Source organism: Impatiens glandulifera, chromosome 3 (assembly GCF_907164915.1).
Source record: "Impatiens glandulifera chromosome 3, dImpGla2.1, whole genome shotgun sequence".
NCBI classification, from domain to species: Eukaryota; Viridiplantae; Streptophyta; class Magnoliopsida; order Ericales; family Balsaminaceae; genus Impatiens; species Impatiens glandulifera.
In genome coordinates this window covers 12,426,570-12,454,337 of record NC_061864.1, presented here as the reverse complement: position 1 = coordinate 12,454,337, position 27,768 = coordinate 12,426,570, and the positions used below count along the sequence as shown (strand labels likewise).

General features: G+C 29.4%; 3 protein-coding genes across 3 annotated transcripts; all 3 read right to left on the bottom strand.

Annotated features, from left to right (window-relative positions):
* Positions 1–6,571: 6,571 nt before the first annotated feature.
* LOC124929738 (protein ELC-like) lies at positions 6,572–7,585 on the bottom strand. The gene has a single exon (XM_047470132.1). The coding sequence runs from the start codon at positions 7,583–7,585 to the stop codon at positions 6,572–6,574; it is 1,014 nt and encodes a 337-aa protein (XP_047326088.1).
* Positions 7,586–9,110: 1,525 nt separating this feature from the next.
* Positions 9,111–11,150, bottom strand: LOC124932316. Its single transcript, XM_047472935.1, has 3 exons — positions 10,173–11,150; positions 9,878–10,070; positions 9,111–9,797 (listed from the first exon to the last, which is right to left on the bottom strand). The coding sequence occupies exons 1-3, from the start codon at positions 10,536–10,538 to the stop codon at positions 9,283–9,285; spliced, it is 1,074 nt and encodes a 357-aa protein (XP_047328891.1). The 5' UTR covers positions 10,539–11,150; the 3' UTR covers positions 9,111–9,282.
* An 11,061-nt stretch (positions 11,151–22,211) lies between these two features.
* On the bottom strand, positions 22,212–26,370 carry LOC124931362 (pyruvate kinase isozyme A, chloroplastic-like). Its single transcript, XM_047471810.1, has 6 exons — positions 25,738–26,370; positions 25,017–25,107; positions 24,728–24,921; positions 24,280–24,401; positions 23,092–23,570; positions 22,212–22,774 (listed from the first exon to the last, which is right to left on the bottom strand). Exons 1-6 carry the CDS (start codon positions 26,290–26,292, stop codon positions 22,470–22,472), a joined length of 1,746 nt encoding a protein of 581 aa, XP_047327766.1. The 5' UTR covers positions 26,293–26,370; the 3' UTR covers positions 22,212–22,469.
* Between the last annotated feature and the right edge of the window lie 1,398 nt (positions 26,371–27,768).

Genomic DNA, 27,768 nt, shown 5'->3' with positions numbered 1-27,768 from the left:
TTCAGTGTAGGACTTTTGGCTACTTAAAGGAGTGAGGTCACAAATATGGTTTTGTTGGGATCGGAATCGATGAGGGAGGCGGGGTCTCACAAAGTCGAACGCTTACACACACTTTGTTCGATATTAACTCTGTTAGAAATTAATAACTGGTTTCTATTCTTCACAAGTCGTCACAAACTTTTGAACCGAGTTTAAGTGCGAAAATGTTTGTTTCGACATAAAGCAACAAAACGAAATTAGAGTAATGCAATAGGAAAGAACACACGAGACAAAGGATGTTTATGGATGTTCGGAAAAAAGCTCATACGTCATCCCTTTTTCTCAACCTTGAGAAGGATATCCACTAGAAGGTTTGATTGAATACAACACTTGTACACAACTCTGTCGAACAATCAAGACTTAGTTACTACATGTTTTCAAACTCCTAGCACACAAACTCTTATTAAACAGAAACAGATTCCGTCAACTTACAATGCTAACAAACTCACACATAATAGGTAGAATTGTAATATAAATTTAGAACTCTAACACACTTGAAGGCTTATGACACTTTAGAGCTTGAAAGAGTTGATAGTTTTTTAGTTCGTGAAAAGATTGTTCAGAAGCCGGTGTGAAGCAAGTTGTCCTTTGTCTTCTTAAGTAGGTAAATTTCAACGGAAATATTTTTACTACTCAACGGACATATTTTGCTTCATGAGATATCTGTCTTGATTTTGATTGGTTGAACTCCAAGATAGTACATCGGATGATATATTCTTTGATCTTGTCTGTACTTGGATGATAATAAGTCAAATTGTCATTAATTGGATTATGATTTACGAGGAGCGTAAATCTCAGAAGCTTTGACTTGTCTTTGATTCTTTTATCATAGCTCTGCTGCTGTAGAGAGATCATCATCAGACTTTGCACAAAAAGGGAAACTATTATCTGGGAAGTATAAAGCTGACGCCTGCAAAAGTCGGAAGCGTCCTCATATATTACTAAGGTTGGTAAATTGTATTGATCATAGAAAGCTGGAAGCGCTTCAACAAACTGCCGATTTGTAAAATGTCGGACGCGTTCTTTTGCAAAATTTCGATTTACAAAATGTCGGACGCATGCTTTTGTAAAATGCCGATTTACAAAATGCCGACTTCATAAATAACCGGCTACGCCTTTTCAAAATGTCGATCTTCCAAAATACCGACTTCATAAATATCTGGCTACATCTCTTCAAAATGCCGATCTTATAAGATGCTGATTTGCAGATAATGTTGAACTTTAATCAAGGACAATTTTAACTACTAGTCATCTTTTTCTTTAATTTGCACATGATTAAATTAATTCGATTAAGTTTTTATTTTGTAGTTAATTAATATTTATACTTAATTAACTATTTTTTACTTAACAATTTCTCACTTTTTGATTATTTAAAATAAATATTCAAAACTTGGTAAATTTATAATTATTGACTAATTTAATCTTACAATTTCTCTCTCTTTGAATATTTATACTAAATATTCAAAGTCAGTGTTCTATTTCTTGTCAGGTTTTAAAATAGGCAGGTAATAAAATGAGTTCTTTGTATAAATTTGTGATGAATTATCTAAAGATTGAAGATAATTTGCGGGTAAAAGAGAAGACCGGGGATACTCGTTGTCGTCATGGTAAGCCTTCACAAATTTTGAAAAACCATATAAATTTGTGATTCATGTTGTTGATGTCTATGCACTTACCATATACCAATTATTTGAAGTTCAATTGGTTAATTCTTTGAACTGCAAATATGTTGAACAACCATCTTGTTTTGGTAATGATTAGAATTTGATCGAGATCAAAGTAATATCTCATGATGAAAATTCAAGGGTTAGACACGTGATGTTCAACATACAGAATCATGAAATAAAATGCAGTTGTCATAAATTTGAGACAGTGAGAATTTTGTGTAAGCATGTTTTGATGGCGTTTATCTTTATGGATGTCACTATTTTACCAAACTGTTACATTTTAAAGAGATGCACGGAAAATGTAAGAAATATAATTAACTCTAATTTTCAAAAAAGTGATAGTGGTGGTCATGTATCTGATATGGTGTTTCTCAACCAAGTAATGAGATCGATATACGATCTAACTCAACTAAACAAACCTCATGAGGATGCAAGAAAAATATTATGTAGATTGTTTGACAATGCAAAAGATGAAATCTCCGAACTTGTCTCGAATTTGAATGTAGAAAATGAGACACCATGTAATGATGATATTCAAAATATGAAATATATCTACGTAACTTGCTCACTGCTAAAGCTAAAGGAGTTACAAATGTAAATATTACAAGACACTGGGATACTAAAAGCAAAAAAAGGAAAGGGAAAAGCTCAAATTTCAGGTAAAATTTCATTTTTCATAACTTTATTCATGTACTCAGTATATAGTTAATCTATCATTATTTTGTATTTTTTTATTTGTTAGGTGCAAAAAGAAAAAAAATAAGGATCCAAATTCACAAGATGCCACAAACACACATGAATATGAAATGAACTATATATAATCACAATAACACTCAAATTCCACTTTATTGCAATATATGTATTTTGGGGTTTTTCAACCATCATAATTTTTGGGGTCTTCATATCACTTTGGGGTCCTCATTCATCATAAATAAGAAATGTTGTAAAAAAATTAAAGTTATTTAAATATAATAAAAAAAATAATGTTCAAGGGCACTATCCTGATAACTGAAAAAGTGTATTAGTATTATTCTTAGTGTTCTCTAAAATTATGTGAGGTATTTATAATTTGATTTACGATTACCTTCTATTTGAATTACTATCATCGACAATATTTTTTTTAGATAGGTGTTCTACTTTAAGATTTGCACACCTATCAGCTGGAATTTATAAACATGTTATTCTACTTTAGCAGTTGAATTTTTGTGTAACTATTAAACAAAATTATGAATTTGTCATATTTCTGTTATATTTATGTCATATTTGTGTAAATGGATTTGTAATACTTGTCATATTTATGTTATATTTGTCATATTTCTATAGATATTAAACAAAATTAAGAACTTGTCATATTTCTGTACCTGGATTTGTAATACTTGTCAAATTTATGTTATATTTGTCATATTTCTGTTATATTTCTGTCATATATAGTTATTAAGTAAAATTATGAACTTGTCATAATTTGGGTTTCTTAGCATTTTTATCATTTGATCATGTTAATATATTCTTATAATAGTATTCTTTAATAGTGATGATGGTTCTAGTGTAAGGTTCATGGTTAAAAGACGATGTTTGGAGACTTGGACAAAACTATGTTATTACTAGTTATTGGATAATCAAAACTTATATAGTTTATAAAGTTTATATTACCAAACATCTCGATAATAAAGTTAAACATATCAATAATCACTTGAACAACCAACTTCTCTTGAACAGCCAAGACATGAAAAAACCATTATCACATATCCAGTTGCCACATCCGAGCTATAAACGCAATATGTGGTGTTTGTGCGCTCATCATTTCTCAAGGTTCCCTATTTCAATCAGAATCTAAACTTACGAATTAGATGATTATGCCTTATATATAATCCTATTATGCATCCTTTTAATCAAACAAATATGTAAGATATGATGAGGTAGATACACAATTTGATTATCGAGATCATAAATACAAACTAAACCAGATTTAGAGAAAACTAATGACTAATTTCAATCAAATGTAAAGCAAAATCTTAAGAATTACATGATTATACCTTATATATATATAATCCTATTATGCATCTTTTTAATCAAACAGATATGTAATATATTCATCAGTTAAATAGAATTGTTTGACAAATAAGGTAACAAATAATTTAAAATTAATATCTATGAGACGAGATAGATACATACATATGAGTCCTGCAAGAGAGGAGTTCTTGCAGCTCTATACTGATCGGCGACCAACGGTGATTCGAAGACGATTGGAAACGGATCGGTGGACGGCAATTTTAGTGCAGCGGAGGACGGGAGATGGGTTATCATATATAACTGAAGAAGAAGACCGATTCTAGAGCAGTGGCAGACAAGAGGGTTAGCAAATTTAACTGAAGAAGAAGACGGCACAAGCGGTGTAAAAAAAATATTTTACCTGAGTTTAAACCATACTCTACTGCAGTCAAATAAATAAATATTGAGTTTAAGGGTTAAGACTAATATTACACGTGTCGTTAATATATCGTGTGAGAGACTGCCTGAAGGGTCCAATTAACCTTATCACTCCTTTTTTTATTATATATATATATAGTGCACAGGTAACATAAAATAATATATAGTTGCACAAGTAACATAAAATAATATATGTAATTCAAACATACGCACTATCCTCCTCCGCAACATTCTTATCACTTTCTTCCTCTGATTTTACTTACTTTCATTCCTTAACTCATCTCATATTTCATCATTTGATTCTTCTTCTTTTTCATCCTTTGGTTCTTTCTTTCGATTCTTCATCATTCTCATCATTTGCATCTCCATCTTTAGCTTCCTCATTATGAGTTCCTGATTCTTCAATTTCAGTTTTTTCATTTTGTTACTAAAATTTTTGTATTGTTCTTCAATTGTTTTTGCATATTTATTACTAGAATATTCAAAAGTATTCCAGCACATCTGTTTGACCTCCATTAATACATAATATCCACATATGTGGGTTTGTCTATTCGGATCAACTATTGTCATTTTTGCTGATAAATTGATTCTATGATGCACTTCAATGTTTATCCTAGTATATGTGATGTGTTCTCTTTCCCGTGTTATTGGATTTATATACAATGGTTTCCCCAAGAGACTAGCGAAATGACTAAGTGCTTCTGCATTATACATATGAACTAGAATGTTCCTTAGTTTGAACCAAATTTGGGTTGTTTCCTTCGGTTTGTTAAGTAGGTTCATACATTCGGATCATTTTTCCAGCTTCATACAGTTTGACCCAACATATGTGTGTTTCATCTTTAGAATATTTTTCAAATTTGTTTCTTGCTTGAATTTCAATAAATAGAGATCATGGATATTTCCTGATTCCTTTCTCAATCTCATATACTCCTATTGTTTTAGCAAAGCATCATTAGTGATTGAGAAAGATATATGATTCATATATATGTAGTTCTCAACAACTACATCTTCTTATTCTTTGATGCATTTTTCTCCACTTCAGCATGTAATTTAAACTCAAAAGGGATTTAAGAATCTCAACATTTTGTTTAAAATCTCCCAAGTAAGTTTTGTCTTTATATTCTCCTGATTTTTAGCTTTCTGTCCTTCATTTTTTTTCATACTTCATTAACTTTTCAACTGATAATGTAGGTCTTGGTTTTTGGGCACTTTATAAACTCTTTCATTGTTTTGAAGTATGAATTGGTAAATTATAAACTTGATGTGACGCGTAATTTGAAGATTTTACACTTGTTGAGTTGTGTCAATTGACTGAGAGTGAACGATTAAAAATTTATATTATTTTGACTAGATTAATTTATCTTGATTTAATATAAGACAAAATTTCGCAATAAAATGAATGATTATTTTATTGTCGATTGTTTGACATTTTATGTTGAATGAGATTTAGTTAAGGGTATATAAATATATTTTATTATAGATTATTTTTATTATTAAAATCTCGTTTAGCTTAACTTAACATTATATTAGTTTAATTTTTTTATAAATATATAACTTTTTATACAAAATTTAAGTTCAATCAACTCTAACTTCTAAATCCGCCTGTCGAGACATACAAATACTTAAAATTATCACCAATTACTATTTATTTTTTTCTCTTCTAATTTTTGCAAAATCTCAAATCCAAACAAGACTTTAGAGGAGCTTGTTAGCATTATGCACCTAATCCATTCAAGCTAAAGCCTAAGAGGCTAGAAGTCTACAAAATTGTGGTACAAATAAATAAATTTGTTAATATTAATACTAATTTTATTAGGTTGAGTCAAATTGAATTTACACTTAAAACGCCTTAAATTAAATTATAAATAATATATATATATATATAATATTTTTAATAGAAAATTCCTTAGAAAAATGTGAGCTTTAAAGTCGTAGCTTGCTGGTTTTTCCATCATCCAATCTTTTCATAAGAGAATGAAACCTTGCAAAAAAAGAAGTGAACACGAAGGGTCGATATAATTGAGATCGAACCCATATCTTTCGATTAAAAAAATAACTAAACATTTCATTAGTTTATGAATCATGATAATCATTCGATCTCTATGAATATGGATAAAAGAAAAAAAAAATCTCTTTTTTATTTTTTATTGCTAATAAAGATGGCGATTTCCTTTTTTCATTTTTCGGATGACCTTGTCCTTTTTTTCAAAAATAAAGAGAGAAGTGAGTGTGTATCAAACAAATGATTAATAAACATCACAAAGTATGTCTTGAACATAAAGTAAGATACAAACTTAGGCAACAAAATGATATTGTTTTGGTTATAACTCGAAACATAAACTTGGTAGATTAACTTCTGATTTCTCTAAATTAATGTTTATTTATTAAACAAGAGGGGTGTAATTAGATGAAGTCTAAACAAACATTTAATCAATTCAAGGTGAATAATGATAAAGTATTTGGGGCCCCCTCAATTTAACAAGTAATGCCCTATTGAAGAACTGTTCTCTACTCAATTCTCTAACCTGTTTAATATACAACCTAAATGGTATAACCCCTTTATTCAATGCCTTATCAAGTTCATAAATCACATCATCCACAGCCATATCCTCAGCCAAACAACCCAAAACCCTATCTTCCTCATCATCAACTCCTCTAAATGCATCATCATGATCATCATCATCGTTAAATCTCGTGATCATTTGATCATTGTCTTCCAACCAATCAATCAAACTGTCAGCTCCATTCATCAACTCAACAACTCTGTTTTCCAAGCTCTGTTTCTCTTCCTCAAGTGCAATTATCATACTAGTTGCGACTTCAGCTCGATCCGACATCTTCCCTTGGAGAGCCCATAGCGCCTCCAATTCCTTCTCCGCCTCGTTTCTAAGTACATCGACGTCGTAATGGAGGGAACAAGTCAGACGATCGATCGCTTCCTGCCTCGAAACAAGACTTGGGTGTGATGAATTACGATGATTCGCTTCATGGGTAAAGGAAAAAATGTTGACTATGTTTTGTACCAACTTGGAGAGATTACTATTATTGCCATTCCACATGAGCAAGTAAGGAGAAGAAATGGACCCCGATGAGGAGTCAACGTGAGGGTGATCGGTTAGGATTCTGTTTGGATTCGGAACGACGAAGATCATAGGGGCTATAAAAGGGTAATTCTCGTGTACCCAAATGATGAGAGGCACCGTAGTGGAACTAGAACGTGGTGGGATGGGGATGTGACCGGAGATGTTAAGGAGATTGACGGTGGTGCCGTCATTGTGGGTGAATTGGTCACACGACGGTTCTAACGAGGGGAAGTCGCGGAGTAGGGAGAGGAGATGGTCGCGAATTATCCATTTTTGACTTGAATCTTGGTAGGATAAAGAGTATTTGGAAGTGTTTGTATATGACAAGGAGGCGTCGATGAATTCGATTGCGGATGAAGACACCATTGTTGTGTGTTTGAGTGTTAATTTGTTTTTGTTACATTTGGGGGAGTTGAATAATTGAATTTAATGGTGATTTTGGGATTTTAATATTGAATTTATGTAGACTATTGAAGGAGTAAAAGTCAGCTATGAAATGTATATATATATATAACATGAAGTAGGTTAATTGCTCGATTGAGATTTGAGAATGACTATATTCAATATTATCCAACATGTTATTGTCATTCTCAATTCACTAAGAGGTGTCAAGATTATCAAATTAGGGTTTAGGCATTGTTTAAACATTTCCAAGACTTATTCACCCCTAGTAATTGGTAGTTAATATATAAAAAAATATAGTAGTTGAACATTTAATATATATTATTATTTTTTATTTTAAAAAGATTAAAATTATGAGTTTTATTATCATTTAAAACATTTACATTAAAGTCAAATAAAAGTATTACTATCCATGCTAGTTTTTCCAAACCAATTGAATAGATAAGTAAAAAGTAGACATTACAATAGGAATAGTGCTAATTAAAAAAAAATGGAAAAAAAAAAGACTTCATCTTGGTATTTTTCTTAATGATTTGTTGGGTTTTTAAAAAAAATGGGATATTTGTTATTTTTTTAGAATATTATTAAAATATTATTTTGTATTTAATTAAAATTTAAATAAATAGGATATTTTTATATAAATTTAAAATAAAAAATCCTGAAATACCCTTTAACAAACAAGCTTGCTAAAATGCTTTTTTGATGTATTTTTATTAAATAATCAAAATTTTGGGAAAAAAATAAATATTTTTAATGAAAAGTAAATAAATTAGAATTATTTAAGTGAGAAGACTATAAAATAATATTTGTATTAAATATTTAAAAATAAAATATATGAGTAATTTGACATTTTAATTATTTTAGTTGTGACTTGTGAGTGATTAAAGTTAAACAAGGCCCAAGAAATACTTGAGAAAACTAGTTTCTCTGTACTCTTTTGTTTGCTTTTTAAATGGGTCCATTTATTTTGTAAAATTAAGAATGTAATAACCAAGATATTTCCAAATCCAATTAAATTATACTTCATACTTCAATCCATATATAATAGACGGTGTGCTTTGTTCAATTACAATTATTTATTTTGGAAAAATAAAATTAAAATCACATTCAACACCAAGATTACAGTGGAGTAGACCAATAAATTTCAAATATAAAATATTAAAATACATTTTATTTTAAAATAGAATAAATATTATTTTTATTTTATCATTATATAGTACGAATGTGATTTACCAAATATACTTATATCAGATTATAAGTATCCCAACAAACCCTAAATATTCCTTATGTCAAAACTCAAAAATCAGACATCCCACATTGAGACAGTTAGTCTATGAAAGAATTATTCAACTCAAGGAAAAACCCATCTCGAGAAATGACACTTATTGGATCACAATCTTCCTTCTTCATCTTCTCCATCCTTTCCTGCAAGCCAATACTTGAAGAAGATCACCAAGAACAGAAACTGAAATACTATAATAACATTATATTTGCTTTTTTAATCATTATTATTATTATTATTAGTGTATATGTAGTCACTATTGTAGTATATCAGTAAGTAGATCACACACCCTTATACAAAAACCACAAAGGGGTGGAAGCAGAAGAAGAAGAAGGATAGATGTTTTCCAGAAATTAAAAACAAAACAAAACAAAAACATTTAGGGATTGTTGTCGTTAATGACAGAAGCTAAACCAGTCACCATCTTTACTCCAGACAAAGGCTTCTGAATTCCAACCTTTGGCAGTTCCCATTTCTTCTTATTCTCTTCTTCATCATCATCATCTCCAGCAGCAGCAGCAGCAGCAGCAGTTAAAGCAAACATAGTAGGTTCTTCATCAATATCATCAGATAATACTTCTTCTTTGTCGATCATGATTATGTTCGGTTTGGTTCGGGTGCAGGGAGATAACCATTTAGCCTTCACATATTCAGCTTTTCTCCATGGAGGGAAGTGCATACCTTTCTTCTTCAGACTCTGTTTCGCCGCCTCTGAAACAATCGAGATTATTGACTGCAGACGCTCAGATTTCCCTACAAATATGTTTGGAAGCTTCTGGAGGATTGATTTGTATGTTTTTGTTGATCTAGCGATTTCGAATTCTGATCTGAAGGCTATATCGATTATAAACCTCTCCCCCCCTTCTATCAATACATCCACAAATTCATATTCCCCTGTTCCAATCATAATCATATCAATAATATTTCAAGAAAATCCTCCAAATGTATGCGAGAGAGAAAGAGTGATTGATTACCGGCCGGGCAAAGAGAGGATTTTTCCCAGCGAGATTTGCAGATAGAAGCATCATATCCAAGAGCTATAAGGCCATCAGTGACAATCTTTCTGCAACATTCATCTTTAAGCTTTGAAAACTTGTTGTTCTCCACGATTCTTGATGTGTCCCCCAGCAGCTTTCTTTCAACAACGCATGCACATTGAACCAAACTCTAATATAACAACAGAATCCAACAAAGAAAGAAAGATTAGTACTTTTATATCGATCGGAGAAGGGTATGAACAAAGATTTACTAATTCAATATTTAGATTACTTTCAGAACTCTGCATGCATCGGCAGATGAGAAATCAGAAGAGTCATTGTCTTCCTCGGAGTTATCGCCGCAGTTTCTGTTGAAGCAATTACAGCTTTTACTGTTACATTTCAGCGAATCCTGCTTATCGCTTCCATATTCAATGAAATTCTGCACCATCTTCGCCAAACAAACAGAGCTCGGATCGAACTCACCGGAACCATGCTTTACTAAATTAAGGTTCGTTTCAACCGATGGAAGTCTCACCGGAAAGTTTCGTTCAAACAGACGCCTCAGCCGTGACTTCAAAACAGGTTTCACTGCGGGCTCATTCCGGAAAGTATCATCAACTGGGTTGAAATTGATATCAACAGGCTGAATCTTCATCGCTTAAGGTACCAGTTAATGGTTTATTATCTCACTCTTTCACCAACTAAACCTAGAAATAAGAACAAACCCCTCTAATTTCTACCGAAAACATTTATGGGTTTGATCTGAGAACACAGAGCCAAGATGAAGTTCAGATGAACAACGAAGAAGGTAGGTAGGTCTATTTAAACAGATGACTGATTAATTATGACTAAAAAATAATGACTGATTTCCTCCTCTTTCTTCGGATTCAAATAAAATGAAATTAGCTCATCATCCAAGAAATTCATCCCTAGAATCAACGTATTCTAGCAAAATCCGAGAGGTTTAAGCTGGAATCGATACCTTGGCGTAGGTAATTATGAATTTTATAAGCATAGAATAACTTGAAATCTCTGCAACGTAAAGAGAGAGAAGGGGGTTCGCTTAGCTTAGGGTTTTGAGGTACGGAATTTCGCTAAAACCACCGGTCAGGCTGACATCATCCTGGAAAATGAAGGTCTGAACAGCGACCGGTCTCCGGTTGTCATCTCCGGCGGCGGCGGCGAGGAAGAATCTAGAAGAAGTGCAGTTGTATGAAGAAGGGGATTGAGTTTGCTTATGAGAAAACCAGAGTAAGGTACAATGGAGGAGATGATGATGATGATGAAGAAGAAGGCGAATTTAAAGTAATCGAAGAGGGAGTGAAAAGTTCTGAACTGAACCATTAAAGCCTTAATTTAATCATATGTCTAAATTAGTTTATAAAATAATTAATACCTTTTTTTACAAACAAAAAATAATAATGACTTACTTCTTAATTAATCAAAATTTAAATTTACTATTTTTTTTAAAACTAAAAAAAGTTTAGGATGTGGTTTGTTCTTGTAGAAAATATTTTTATTATTTGATTGGACAAATTAATTATTATTTAGTTTGATCAGTTAATTTGAAAAAATAAAAATATTTAAAAGAAAAATTAGCAACAAAATTATTTTGAAAAAATTAGAGAAAAAAAAAGAGTCAAAAGTGAATGTTTGATGGTGTTTTTTTTTAATTAAGCGGGATTACATGAATAGATTTAAATTATTTTAAAAAATATAAAATAATAATATAATTTTAAAAAATTAATATTTTAATTAATAAATTAAATAAAACAATTAATGATGTCAGGAATGAAATAATAATTATATAAATATTTAAGAAAGAAATATTGATAAAAGACCTAAATTATTTTGAAAATTAGATTTTTGAGATATTGTAAATTATTTTATTAAATATAAAGTATATATTTAATTATGGGGCATTGAATTATTTAATTTCAAATAATAGGTTTTTTATATATATTGACTTGTTTATAAAAGAGAGATTATAAATTTAAATTTTATTTGATGTAGAGTTAATTATTTAAATTAAATGGCTTAATTTTTGTTTGTGTAGAAAATATGAATAATTTAATTAATAAAGTGATTGATGATATTGTAGGATTGATTATTAAATAAAAGATTTCAAATAATTTTATGTCAAATAAATATAAACAAGCTTGTTTTATGTAAGGTTATTTAGATAAACTAACTAAAATATTCATTTTTTTTCAATATTATAAAAAGTTAAAGAGATAGTATTTAAATAATTTAGTTATATAATAAATTGAAGAAAACATAAAGCTAAAGTTATTTGGGTTATTTATATAAAGTAATTAAAACATCTTTACTTTAAGTTAAAAAAAAAATATTTTAATAATTTAATGGATAAATGATAAATAATATTAAGTGGGCGCTATTTGAATTAAATTCAATAGACAACACAAATGTCAAATGCTGTGACTTATAAATTTAAATCGTTTTAATTATTTTATTTATAAATTGAACAATAAATCGGTGAAAATAGTCAAAAATACATTTGACTAAGAATATCTTAAAAAAAACAAAGAGAAATATTGACAAAAATAAAATTTGAAGATATCTAAAGAGACACATGTCAAGAAATAAACCCGGTTCAGCTACCTTACATTCCATAATCCGCCGGTCTAGCTAATAGATGGTATATGAATTCCCTTGATTGCCCACACCATTCCGTTAAATAAAAGACTACCTTAGAGCTTGTTTGGTGTTGGGTTATTTGGTATTTTTATTTAAACTTTTTAGAAAAATATTATTTGAAAAAAAATTAGGTGATTTAAGATTTTAATTAGTTGAATATTTAAAATTTAATAAAGTAGGAATATTGTAACTCGACGTTGAATTTACAGTTACGGGTTCAAACCCAGAACCTCAGAGAAGCTAGAGATTTCCACATATTGTTTCCGCTAATATGTAAGAGGGGATGAAGTTATTCATTTTATATTATCTTGAGAAGAGAATCTCAACCAAACACGACCTTGTTTGATGTAGTGATTTACCAAAGAAGGAATTACTATAATTTTTTTTAAAATGCAATAAATGGAGTAGAAGCATAGTTTGATTCTCAATTATCCATAACAACTAGAAAAAAAATTGAGTAGTCAATAATTTAAATAAGTTTAGCATTAAAATAGTATAATACCAAATATAGAGAATTGAAAATGAGTGGATGTGTTTAGTTTGGTGTATATGTACATCATAAAGTATGTAAGTGGGAACTATTTTCATGAACTTTGGTTAATTTCTTTCTTTAATTTCGCATTTTCTTTGCCTTAATTTCTTACTTTCTTAAACGAATATGACATATTATCATTTATGTAATCCTAAAACTTTCTCATAAGTACTATTCCTTGCCTCATAAGCAGGTTTTCCTTTTTGGAAAAAATAAAAAATAGTCTTCCTCTCTTTTTTTTTTCTTTCCCTAATTGAAACTTTTGGAGATACTAGGGTTCTTCTCCTTAGAGCTTGTTTGATGTTTGGTTATTTTAATTTTTTTTTTAAATAATATTGTTTAATAAAAATTTAATTTATTTTGTTTTCAATTGATTAAATTATTATATATATTTTTATTTTAAATTTTATAAAAATTATAGTGTATTTTAATATTTTAACTGGTAAATTGAATAATTTTATAATTAAAAAGAAGTTAAATATGATATATCGGTTTTTGGTAAAAGTTCAAAACCCAACATCCAACTTAGTTATTAGAAATATTGAGTTTCTTCTTTAGAGTTTATTTGATGTTTGATTATTTAGAATTTTTTAAATAATTTATTTTTAATTTATTAAATTATTATAATGTTCTTCTTTATTTAAAATTTGTATAAAAATAAATAAATAAAATTATTTTGATATTTTGATTTATGAATGAAATAATTGAATAGTTAAAAATAAATAAAATGTGGTAAGTTAGTTTTCAATAAATATGTGTCTATATATTATATCTTATTTATTTGTAACCATTCAATTATTAAATTTATCAATTAAAATATTTTTATTTTATTTTTATTAAATTTAAATAAAATAATTTAACCCTTTAAAAACTTAAATAATCTATATTTTAATCAAATAATATATTAAAAATAATAATAATAATCCTAAATAACTCTACATCAATCAAGCTCTAAGCTTTAATGAAACTTAAAATGCTTTTGATCTGCCTTAATTATCACTTTTTTTTTGTAACACATGCTTTCAATTTCATTCGCCCATTTAAATTATTTTCTTGTGTTAGCATTTGTATTTTTTTTATGTAACTTTTAGTCAATTTGAGTAGAAAAGTAGATGATTTTAAAACTTGGAGTGGATTATTTGAGAACATTGAACAAATTTAAGTTAAAGTTTTAGGGAGACATTTTCTTAATTACATATTTTCTTATCAAGTTAACACAATTCCAAAGTCATATAAGATGATTAATATATATTTATTAAACATAAACAAGGGTCTAATTAATTCTAGCTATATATCAAAACAAACAATTTAATCCCACTAGATAAAGAAACATGCCAACAACAAAATTGAAAAGTATGTTCGCTCCAAATATAATGTGATTGCTTGTGAAAGAGATAATGTTCACTTTTAAGAGTACTAATGCACTTTAGCTTTAAAACTTACAATTTTTAATAACTTTTAGGTTTATTAATTTGTACCACTTCAAAATTTATAAAATTTATTAGTTTTTTTTCTAACATAAATGTTTTAAATATTTCTAAGTTCCCCATAATGAATTGAGATAAACCCCAAATCAAACAAGGCCTTAGTCTGGAGAGAAGTGTATTATAAGGAAGGTATTTTGTACTTGTATAGAGAAAATAAAAGTGGTAAAAGTAAGTGGGTGGGTAGGTAGATGCAATGCATTAAATATCCACAACTGTAAATAATAAATATGAAAACAATAACGTTTGAAAGAGAGTAATTAAAGGTTCAAGTTTTACTAATTTTTTTTACTTTTATTTTTATCTTTGTGGACTTTTATCTCTTTTCTAGAAGTTTGAGAAAGTAGAACTTAACTGATGATGGCCGACCAACAATTAGAGTTTGTCTCGTTAACATAATAAATATTTATTTATTTTTATCTTTTTGAGAAGGTGAAACCAATTTTATTAACTCCTTTTGTTATGTTATTAAAAGAAAAACAAAACTGAATATAAAAAAAAATTTATTTAAATTGTGACATATCTATATATATATATATAATGATGCTTAATTTTTAAAGTGTCCGGATTGCCGGGTCGAGAGTTGTGGTTAATTTGGATACTTGGGTCGGATTGTGGGTTGACCCGTTTTTAAATTTAAAACGGTTAAAAATAAAATTAAAAATGCTAGAGGTATGTTTCGAACTTGCAACCTAACAAAACAAGTACAACTCTTTAACCAACTAGGCTACAAAGACTTTATATTTTAAATTCAACACCAAATTTGATAAACGCGGGACGTTTTAATATTAATATAAGTTCAACTTTTTAACTAACTAATCTATATATATATATAATGATGCTTAATTTTTAAAGTGTCCGGATTGCCGGGTCGAGAGCTGTGGTTAATTTGGATACTTGGGTCGGATTGTGGGTTGACCCGTTTTTAAATTTAAAACGGTTAAAAATAAAATTAAAAATGCTAGAGGTATGTTTCGAACTTGCAACCTAACAAAACAAGTACAACTCTTTAACCAACTAGGCTACAAAGACTTTATATTTTAAATTCAACACCAAATTTGATAAACGCGGGACGTTTTAATATTAATATAAGTTCAACTTTTTAACTAACTAATCTATATATATAATGATGCTTAATTTTTAAAGTGTCCGGATTGCCGGGTCGAGAGCTGTGGTTAATTTGGATACTTGGGTCGGATTGTGGGTTGACCCGTTTTTAAATTTAAAACGGTTAAAAATAAAATTAAAAATGCTAGAGGTATGTTTCGAACTTGCAACCTAACAAAACAAGTACAACTCTTTAACCAACTAGGCTACAAAGACTTTATATTTTAAATTCAACACCAAATTTGATAAACGCGGGACGTTTTAATATTAATATAAGTTCAACTTTTTAACTAACTAATCTATATATATTGGGTCGGATTGTGGGTTGACCCGTTTTTAAATTTAAAACGGTTAAAAATAAAATTAAAAATGCTAGAGGTATGTTTCGAACTTGCAACCTAACAAAACAAGTACAACTCTTTAACCAACTAGGCTACAAAGACTTTATATTTTAAATTCAACACCAAATTTGATAACGCGGGACGTTTTAATATTAATATAAGTTCAACTTTTTAACTAACTAATCTATATATATATATAATGATGCTTAATTTTTAAAGTGTCCGGATTGCCGGGTCGAGAGCTGTGGTTAATTTGGATACTTGGGTCGGATTGTGGGTTGACCCGTTTTTAAATTTAAAACGGTTAAAAATAAAATTAAAAATGCTAGAGGTATGTTTCGAACTTGCAACCTAACAAAACAAGTACAACTCTTTAACCAACTAGGCTACAAAGACTTTATATTTTAAATTCAACACCAAATTTGATAAACGCGGGACGTTTTAATATTAATATAAGTTCAACTTTTTAACTAACTAATCTATATATATTGGGTCGGATTGTGGGTTGACCCGTTTTTAAATTTAAAACGGTTAAAAATAAAATTAAAAATGCTAGAGGTATGTTTCGAACTTGCAACCTAACAAAACAAGTACAACTCTTTAACCAACTAGGCTACAAAGACTTTATATTTTAAATTCAACACCAAATTTGATAAACGCGGGACGTTTTAATATTAATATAAGTTCAACTTTTTAACTAACTAATCTATATATATTGGGTCGGATTGTGGGTTGACCCGTTTTTAAATTTAAAACGGTTAAAAATAAAATTAAAAATGCTAGAGGTATGTTTCGAACTTGCAACCTAACAAAACAAGTACAACTCTTTAACCAACTAGGCTACAAAGACTTTATATTTTAAATTCAACACCAAATTTGATAAACGCGGGACGTTTTAATATTAATATAAGTTCAACTTTTTAACTAACTAATCTATATATATATAATGATGCTTAATTTTTAAAGTGTCCGGATTGCCGGGTCGAGAGCTGTGGTTAATTTGGATACTTGGGTCGGATTGTGGGTTGACCCGTTTTTAAATTTAAAACGGTTAAAAATAAAATTAAAAATGCTAGAGGTATGTTTCGAACTTGCAACCTAACAAAACAAGTACAACTCTTTAACCAACTAGGCTACAAAGACTTTATATTTTAAATTCAACACCAAATTTGATAAACGCGGGACGTTTTAATATTAATATAAGTTCAACTTTTTAACTAACTAATCTATATATATTGGGTCGGATTGTGGGTTGACCCGTTTTTAAATTTAAAACGGTTAAAAATAAAATTAAAAATGCTAGAGGTATGTTTCGAACTTGCAACCTAACAAAACAAGTACAACTCTTTAACCAACTAGGCTACAAAGACTTTATATTTTAAATTCAACACCAAATTTGATAAACGCGGGACGTTTTAATATTAATATAAGTTCAACTTTTTAACTAACTAATCTATATATATATATAATGATGCTTAATTTTTAAAGTGTCCGGATTGCCGGGTCGAGAGCTGTGGTTAATTTGGATACTTGGGTCGGATTGTGGGTTGACCCGTTTTTAAATTTAAAACGGTTAAAAATAAAATTAAAAATGCTAGAGGTATGTTTCGAACTTGCAACCTAACAAAACAAGTACAACTCTTTAACCAACTAGGCTACAAAGACTTTATATTTTAAATTCAACACCAAATTTGATAAACGCGGGACGTTTTAATATTAATATAAGTTCAACTTTTTAACTAACTAATCTATATCCCCCGTTTTTAAATTTAAAACGGTTAAAAATAAAATTAAAAATGCTAGAGGTATGTTTCGAACTTGCAACCTAACAAAACAAGTACAACTCTTTAACCAACTAGGCTACAAAGACTTTATATTTTAAATTCAACACCAAATTTGATAAACGCGGGACGTTTTAATATTAATATAAGTTCAACTTTTTAACTAACTTATCTATATATATATAATGATGCTTAATTTTTAAAGTGTCCGGATTGCCGGGTCGAGAGCTGTGGTTAATTTGGATACTTGGGTCGGATTGTGGGTTGACCCGTTTTTAAATTTAAAACGGTTAAAAATAAAATTAAAAATGCTAGAGGTATGTTTCGAACTTGCAACCTAACAAAACAAGTACAACTCTTTAACCAACTAGGCTACAAAGACTTTATATTTTAAATTCAACACCAAATTTGATAAACGCGGGACGTTTTAATATTAATATAAGTTCAACTTTTTAACTAACTAATCTATATATATATAATGATGCTTAATTTTTAAAGTGTCCGGATTGCCGGGTCGAGAGCTGTGGTTAATTTGGATACTTGGGTCGGATTGTGGGTTGACCCGTTTTTAAATTTAAAACGGTTAAAAATAAAATTAAAAATGCTAGAGGTATGTTTCGAACTTGCAACCTAACAAAACAAGTACAACTCTTTAACCAACTAGGCTACAAAGACTTTATATTTTAAATTCAACACCAAATTTGATAAACGCGGGACGTTTTAATATTAATATAAGTTCAACTTTTTAACTAACTAATCTATATATATTGGGTCGGATTGTGGGTTGACCCGTTTTTAAATTTAAAACGGTTAAAAATAAAATTAAAAATGCTAGAGGTATGTTTCGAACTTGCAACCTAACAAAACAAGTACAACTCTTTAACCAACTAGGCTACAAAGACTTTATATTTTAAATTCAACACCAAATTTGATAAACGCGGGACGTTTTAATATTAATATAAGTTCAACTTTTTAACTAACTAATCTATATATATATAATGATGCTTAATTTTTAAAGTGTCCGGATTGCCGGGTCGAGAGCTGTGGTTAATTTGGATACTTGGGTCGGATTGTGGGTTGACCCGTTTTTAAATTTAAAACGGTTAAAAATAAAATTAAAAATGCTAGAGGTATGTTTCGAACTTGCAACCTAACAAAACAAGTACAACTCTTTAACCAACTAAGCTACAAAGACTTTATATTTTAAATTCAACACCAAATTTGATAAACGCGGGACGTTTTAATATTAATATAAGTTCAACTTTTTAACTAACTAATCTATATATATTGGGTCGGATTGTGGGTTGACCCGTTTTTAAATTTAAAACGGTTAAAAATAAAATTAAAAATGCTAGAGGTATGTTTCGAACTTGCAACCTAACAAAACAAGTACAACTCTTTAACCAACTAGGCTACAAAGACTTTATATTTTAAATTCAACACCAAATTTGATAAACGCGGGACGTTTTAATATTAATATAAGTTCAACTTTTTAACTAACTAATCTATATATATAATGATGCTTAATTTTTAAAGTGTCCGGATTGCCAGGTCGAGAGCTGTGGTTAATTTGGATACTTGGGTCGGATTGTGGGTTGACCCGTTTTTAAATTTAAAACGGTTAAAAATAAAATTAAAAATGCTAGAGGTATGTTTCGAACTTGCAACCTAACAAAACAAGTACAACTCTTTAACCAACTAGGCTACAAAGACTTTATATTTTAAATTCAACACCAAATTTGATAAACGCGGGACGTTTTAATATTAATATAAGTTCAACTTTTTAACTAACTAATCTATATATATATAATGATGCTTAATTTTTAAAGTGTCCGAATTGCCGGGTCGAGAGCTGTGGTTAATTTGGATACTTGGGTCGGATTGTGGGTTGACCCGTTTTTAAATTTAAAACGGTTAAAAATAAAATTAAAAATGCTAGAGGTATGTTTCGAACTTGCAACCTAACAAAACAAGTACAACTCTTTAACCAACTAGGCTACAAAGACTTTATATTTTAAATTCAACACCAAATTTGATAAACGCGGGACGTTTTAATATTAATATAAGTTCAACTTTTTAACTAACTAATCTATATATATATAATGATGCTTAATTTTTAAAGTGTCCGGATTGCCGGGTCGAGAGCTGTGGTTAATTTGGATACTTGGGTCGGATTGTGGGTTGACCCGTTTTTAAATTTAAAACGGTTAAAAATAAAATTAAAAATGCTAGAGGTATGTTTCGAATTTGCAACCTAACAAAACAAGTACAACTCTTTAACCAACTAAGCTACAAAGACTTTATATTTTAAATTCAACACCAAATTTGATAAACGCGGGACGTTTTAATATTAATATAAGTTCAACTTTTTAACTAACTAATCTATATATATATATATAATGATGCTTAATTTTTAAAGTGTCCGGATTGCCGGGTCGAGAGTTGTGGTTAATTTGGATACTTGGGTCGGATTGTGGGTTGACCCGTTTTTAAATTTAAAACGGTTAAAAATAAAATTAAAAATGCTAGAGGTATGTTTCGAACTTGCAACCTAACAAAACAAGTACAACTCTTTAACCAACTAGGCTACAAAGACTTTATATTTTAAATTCAACACCAAATTTGATAAACGCGGGACGTTTTAATATTAATATAAGTTCAACTTTTTAACTAACTAATATATAATGATGTTGAGTAAATGGATAATTGAGTCGGATTGTGGGTTTACTCACCCATAAACTTAAAACGGTTAAAAATAAAATAAAAAATGTTATCCGTAATTTTTTTTCACTGTTTTTATATTATTATTCGTGCAAATGCACGGGCTAAATGCTAGTTTTATAATAATTATAGAATTTTATATCATGTTATTAAAATAAATTAAAACAAATTGACCTTCAAGATGTTTTTTTTTTTATTTTACATAAAACTTATATATTGCATCATATTTTTTTTTAAATTATTATATCATCCAATTTTTTAATTAAAATACTTTTACTTTAATTTTATAAAATTTAAATATAATTTTTTTTATAGTAATTCAACAAATTAAAACTTAAAAAACTTTTTTTTGTTTATAAAAAAAATCAATAAACACCCCTAAATAATCAACATCATAATGAAGATAGGGAGGATAATTAACTATATTTTAAATATTTCTTGTTTTAAAGTGTATAATTTTTACTTTTGTTATTTAATTAGTATTTCCAAAGATAAAGGTACTTGGAATTATAAGTAAACCTAAACAAATAATCCAAAAGTGATTAGAGGTTAAATTTGTATCTTTCCCAAATAACAGTATTATAAATTTTAAGAGAATTAACTTTAATCAAAGTATTATAAAAAAGAATTTGGTATTTAAAATAAAATATAGCAACAACTACTATTCTACTTTATTCTTTCCTTGTACTCTTTGTCAGCTTTATATCTCTATATGAAATTCGAAAAAGTGAATAAAAGTATTACAATTTGTAGTATATTTTATTTTATTATTATGAAAGAGTGTGATTTATCTGTCCATAATTTATATTAAATGATGATAAAGCTGGGCATGTTTGTACAGAATAATCATATAATAGTCGATAAATTTTAATTCATTATTAAAAGAGCCGAAGTTATATATTTTTATATTTCATTTTCATCACACATTAAACGTGGCATGCCTCCCCAATTATCTTTATTATTTCTTAATTTTAAAGAAGGAATTTTTCAGAATTAGATTAATACTTATTAAGGAAATATACAGTACATTAATAAATATAATAATGCAATAATATTTTTTATTGTACGAAGCATCAAGCTAAGTATTAATAGCATATGATAATTGTTCTAATCTTTTTAGTATGATTGTATATACATCAATAAATAAACAAATAAATATATATATTTAAAATAACAAGTAAAAAAATAAAAATAAAACATAACAAGAAAAGAGAGTTAAAAAAGCAAAAAAAAAATTAAAAAACTTAAATACAGTTAAGATTCCAAGTGAAGAACAATAAAATCTCTACACAAATTTATAAATTTTTCGAATCTAATCTTAGACTTAAGGAATTCTTAGTTCTTCAATTAGATAGTCGACTAAAAATAATTATAAAGACAAACATCCATCTATGTTTTAAGTCTCACAAATTTAACCGTTCATATTCATCAAATTTATTGATCTTCACAAATATATATATATATATAACATGATTACAAAATGTAATGATACATACTCCAGAAGAAAGTTTTAAAACTTATTAGTATAATCAATCATTTCTTCGCTTCAATTTAAGATAGTTTTAGTTAGAATTAAACCCGAGATTTTTAGACTCTTATACAAGACTCCATAATAATTCATCTCAAATAGGCTAGGTACAGCAATATTTCATGATGAATTAACAATTGATAAAACTATATTTAACAAGTTAATATAATTGTCATAATAAGTAGATAACATCAAACATGTATAATATTATATGATGTCCAGTGTGATGTCTCCTTTTACTAATACAAAAACAAGCAGTTCAAATTTTCAAATAATAATAAAATTGACCATTTGAGATCTATATAACATCACTCTATTTATGGATTCACTACCACACCACAATAATATTAACTAAAATTGTTACAAACAATCTAATATAATTTATAAGGCATGTAACAAGATGGATTGCAAATCAATTGAGAATTTAATATTCTTCAAGGAACGGAAATCACCTGAATAGACTGGAGCTCGTCAGAGACAGAGATAATGACATTGTCAGAGTCGATCATCCCTCTTGCTTTAAGAAGTGTGAAAGTCTTCTTTAGGTTGGTTTCGGTATCATGTTCGGAGAAGTCAAGCCGGAATGGCATCAGACCCCATTGCAGGTTCAGGCGTCTCCGAACTGACAATGAAGGTGTAAATGCAAAGATTGGACAGTCTGGCCGACAGCATGACAAGAGTGATGCCAGATGACCGGTTTTAGTGAAAACAAAGATGGCATCAACTCCCAGCTTGTTGGCTGTAAACACAAACGGCTATACTCATTAATGAGCTTTTCATAAACACATATGTTTAAACGGGATGAAATGGTATGGTTAAGGAATGAGTATCATAGGACTCTGCTTAAACCCAATATCCACAATTCCACATTTTTGCCATAACTTACACCTTTATAAGAAAATCTTCAAAACATGAGAATCCACATAAATGGGACTATTAATTAATGGTCATAAAATGAATTTGCATCAAATGTTTGTGAAACATGTATGACTTTTTCTAATAAACAAAATTTCACAATTTGTTAGAAAAGCTTCTATGTAAGAAAAGAAAGCTTACCCATTTTGGCAGCAGCTAAGCATAACTCCTTTGAGATTGTATTTGTTGATGATGGCTTAATATTTGGTAGTTTTGGGTCCTTGAGGGGCTTCTCTTCCCTAAACCATTTCTCCATCCTTAAACTGACACTTCTCAGCACAGATAATGCCTTTTGAGGGTATTGTCCCATGGCTGATTCACCAGAAAGCATTAAAGCATCTGTCTGCTGCTTTACTGCTTCAGAAACATCGGCAACCTCTGCTCTCGTTGGTATAGGGTATTCTATCATAGATTCAAGCAGTTGGGAGGCAACAATTACCGGTTTATTCAGCTGTCTGCAAAGCTGAACAACTTTCATTTGAATTGATGGAATTTGTTCTAGGGGTATTTGTGCCCCCAGATCTCCTCTGGCGACCATCACACCGTCTGATGCTAGAATAATCTCGTCCATGTTCTTCAAAGAGTCGACACTTTCTATCTTTGCGATTATGTCAATATCACTGTAATATAAAGACCAATCAGGATATCATTCAGCTCGGGAATTTAGACATTCTTACTGAAAGATTTATAAGGCAGTCCAAGTGAACTGAAAGGTATATACTTACTATTTACACAAGAAGATAGAGGAGAATATAAAACATAGGCAAAATAACTGCATCTACTTTTATGTCAATTTTTTTGGTTTATTTGAGATTATTTTCAAATAACCCACCATAGAATCAACAATATAGTCATCAAAACATCAACTAAATATCCTCCACTTTAAAAAAATAATAATTTATTCATTTTATCTCTAATGTCTTTTACTCAATTAACCTGATTTTTCATAACCTACATCAAACAAAGTTATTTAAACGACCTGGGTATTCAAATAATCCCTAAATCAAACAAGGTCTAAGGCATTCTTCTTGTTACCATGACTCCACACCTCCATTTTTGTGCTCAAAGCAAATTGGCATTGGCAATCTCCAATTGGGTATTGGGTGCGGTGCGTATGTTTTACAATATCGAGAACAAATCATCTATTATTATTGCACCATCATCATTCTATTTATGGTCATATAGAGAAACTCATACCTTATGAATCATGATAGGAAATTGCATTCACATAATAAGTTCCTATTGTTTATCTTGTTGATGAGACTATAAATGGTGTTGTAGAACAGTAGAAGTGAATAAAGATATATATATATATATTCATGCTTTTACCTGTGGATGGACTTGGCATCAATATAGCTCCTCAGATGAGTGATAACTTCAGCAGACTTGACAAAAGAAATTGCAATAAAGTCAACTCCCTCAGTAATTGCAAAGTCAATGTCCAGCCAGTCCTGTGATAAAGTGGAAATGGACATTAAAGAAATACTTCAACCAATAGGTTGTGGTAAAGAATGAGTGCGGATGATTTCAGGAGTCCTTTATGTATTTTTTAAAATAATCTGATTTTGTAGAAAATCTTAGTTTGATAAAAATATGGACTATTTGGGCTAAATGACTAAAATATCATTTATATTCAATATTTAAAATGTTATACAATATAAAGTTAAAGAGTAATTTGGTATTTTGAATGATGATGAGCTAAAGGGTTATTTGGATTTAAATCCCCAAAAACATGAAATAAAATCATGCATTTTTCTGTTTCCTTACTGGCACTTGCCTTAGAAGAAATTGTGGGAAGCATTGCAGTTCGACCTTGAACTAGTTTTCCCTTTCTCCATAAATGAAGGTTGGCTCGGGGTAATAACAAACCGGAATCAGTACAACAACACTTGGTATCGGGTCCAATTTTCTCAATGACTTCAAACCTCACCATTCCACCATCCACAAGAAGTTCATCACCCACATCCACATCTGAGACATCCATTTCATATATCAAATCAGTGTCTCCTTAATTGAGAGATGTAATTGTACCATTGTATGAAAATTCCAAGATCAACCATACATACCTTCCACAAACCCCTCATAATTCACACTAACTGTACGTGCTGGCAAAGGCGAAGCAAGTGATCGAATTGTGAAGGTCCAAACATCACCATCCTGAAATGTTTTTTGTAAATTTGTGATCCAGTGCAAGAAAATAAGAATAGGTTGCCATTCATTATTATTTTCTTGTAAATTTGGTTTAATACTGATGTTATCAACATATCATAAAGAGGGCATGTACTTAAAAATATCCGAAGAAAAATCTTGTATATAAAGTTATTTGTCATCAAATTTTATCCATAGTCAAATTAAGTCAACTGGGATATGCTATTAGCACAATGACAACTTGTATATTATGTATTAAGTCAATTCAGATTTAGGTAGTTTAAGTTAAATATGCATGGTTACACATTTCTTCAGTCAATATGGCTGCTAAAGCCTAGTAATATGTGATTAAAGATAAGATCAAATGTTGACAGTACAAATTGAGTGATTTTAAACACTTTCAATTGTATAATTTGAAAGGTTTTAATAAGTTTTGGTGTCTAAAATGCATTTTCAGCCTTAAATAAAACAAAGAACATTGCTTTTGATTCTGCCAGATTAGAAAGCCAAATTCACTCTTGGTAGGAAGTGGTTTAATGACCTTAATCAAGCAGATTTTTCTACATTCTTCAAGAGTTAAGAAATTTTAGATTCAGCAGTTGAGAAATTACATAAGCAATGGAAAAAAAGAGAAGATACCTCAGCCTTAGCTGAAGAAGCTGAATCATCCAAATCGCCCATCCGAGTCTCAGTCCCTTCCGTATCTATCATTATTGCTACAGCATACCCTTTCTCTGTATTCAATCTCTTAACTCGTTCAATCACCTGATGATGCCATTCGCGTGTGCCATGGCACATGTTTAATCTAGCTACGTTCATCCCACCGACGGCAAGCGCCTCCAGCTCGTCAAAGCCGGCGGTAGCAGGGCCGATCGTACAGATAATTTTGGTCCTCCTTGTGCTTCTGAACCCATTTTCCTTCAGCTCCGCCTCCGTCACCTTATCAACGATGATCTCAGCATCCAGTTCCGTCGCCGACGACCGAATATGATGCGGCGTCGTTGAAGTAAAATTGGCGAGTTTAGAAACCGGTGATCCGGGATAATGAGAGAGTGAAGAGGAGTCGGATTTGACTGTACGGGGGGTTGTTCGCCGCGTCCAGAAGTGAGTGGAAGGCTTGGAAGTAAGCCTGTTATGAATAGATTGAGCAGATGCCGGAGAAATTGATAATGAAAATTGTAATGATTGCGCCATTGCCTTGCCTGTAGAGAAAGTCACCGGCGCTGGGCGATCCAAGTTCGTTTTTCTAGGCCGCCGCCGCCGCCCAGTTCACTTCTATTTAATTATAAGAGTTAAATAGGGTTTTAGAGAATTTATGTTTTATTAATATTTTGCTGCTATGCCATGATTAAATAAATATTAGTAATAAGATTATTCAAATATTTGACTAAATATATATTTTTCAAACAATTTCCTGTCCTACCCACCTTTCAAACAATTTTTCTCAAACTACCCATCTTTTCATTCACATTCCCAAACTATCCACATTTCTCTCTCTAAATCATTAATCAACCCATTAATTAACTCACTCTCTATCTTAACATACTAATTATCTCTCTCTAAACCCATTAATTAATTCATCTCTCTTTCCACTATTAATTAATATCTTCACTTTTAAACTATTAATTAATTCAATTGAAATATATTATATAAATATTAAAATAAAATAACACATATGTTTTATTTTTATTTAGATCTATAAATATAATATATATAGTTCAAATTAAATACACTAAATTAAATAATTTAAATAGCTATTATAAATTAAAATAAAATAGAATACATTACATAACGATAAACCGGGAACTTGAAATAAAATATATTACATAAACATTAAAATAAAATACATTACATCACAATAAAATACATAACATAAACATTACAATAAAATAAAATACATAATAAATATTAATCACGTTAAATATACAATAAAATGCATATTTTATCTTTATAATTCATTTTTTTTATATTTGAAACTGCGACGTTTAATGACCTTCAAAATGGTCAAACTTATTGTCAAAGGTCAAGAGAATTATTTGAAACTGTTGAGAAAAAAACATCATCACACAAGATTATTCCATACAATGAACAAAGAGGAGTCTTCGAAATCGTTACTGCACAATACAGAACCATAAATGGATATTGAAAGGGTGGTAACAAACATAATGTGGATTTATATAGAGGTTTTGCTCTCGTGGAAAATGGAGTATGTATCATAAAATTGAATTATAAAGATAAAATATGCATTTTATTGTATATTGAACGTGATTAATATTTATTATGTATTTTATTTTATTGTAATGTTTATGTTATGTATTTTATTGTGATGTAATGTATTTTATTTTATTTTTTATGTAATATATTTTATTTCAAGTTCCCGTAATGTATTCTATTTTATTTTAATTTATAATAGCTATTTAAATTATTTAAATTAGTGTATTTAATTTGAATTATATATATTATATTTATAGATTTAAATAAAAATAAAACATATGTGTTATTTTATTTTAATATTTATATAATATATTTTAATTGAATTAATTAATAGTTTAAAAGTGAAGATATTAATTAATAGTTGAAAGAGATAGAGGAGTTAATTAATGGGTTTAGAGAGAGAGAGGGAGTTAATTAGTGAGTTAAGATAGAGAGTGAGTTAATTAATTGGTTGAT

Excerpts from the sequence above, each read along its gene's own strand:
- LOC124931362 (XM_047471810.1), bottom strand. The coding sequence starts at position 26,292 with ATGGCGCAATCATTACAATTTTCATTATCAATTTCTCCGGCATCTGCT. Across the intron at positions 24,922-25,016 it reads TTATGAGGGGTTTGTGGAAG|ATGTGGATGTGGGTGATGAA; the intron begins GTATGTATGGTT and ends TGGATGTCTCAG. Across the intron at positions 24,402-24,727 it reads TTCCCACAATTTCTTCTAAG|GACTGGCTGGACATTGACTT; the intron begins GCAAGTGCCAGT and ends ACTTTATCACAG.
- LOC124932316 (XM_047472935.1), bottom strand. The coding sequence starts at position 10,538 with ATGAAGATTCAGCCTGTTGATATCAATTTCAACCCAGTTGATGATACT. Across the intron at positions 10,071-10,172 it reads ATGCATGCAGAGTTCTGAAA|AGTTTGGTTCAATGTGCATG; the intron begins GTAATCTAAATA and ends TTGTTATATTAG. Across the intron at positions 9,798-9,877 it reads ATCCTCTCTTTGCCCGGCCG|GGGAATATGAATTTGTGGAT; the intron begins GTAATCAATCAC and ends TGATTGGAACAG.
- LOC124929738 (XM_047470132.1), bottom strand. The coding sequence starts at position 7,585 with ATGGTGTCTTCATCCGCAATCGAATTCATCGACGCCTCCTTGTCATAT.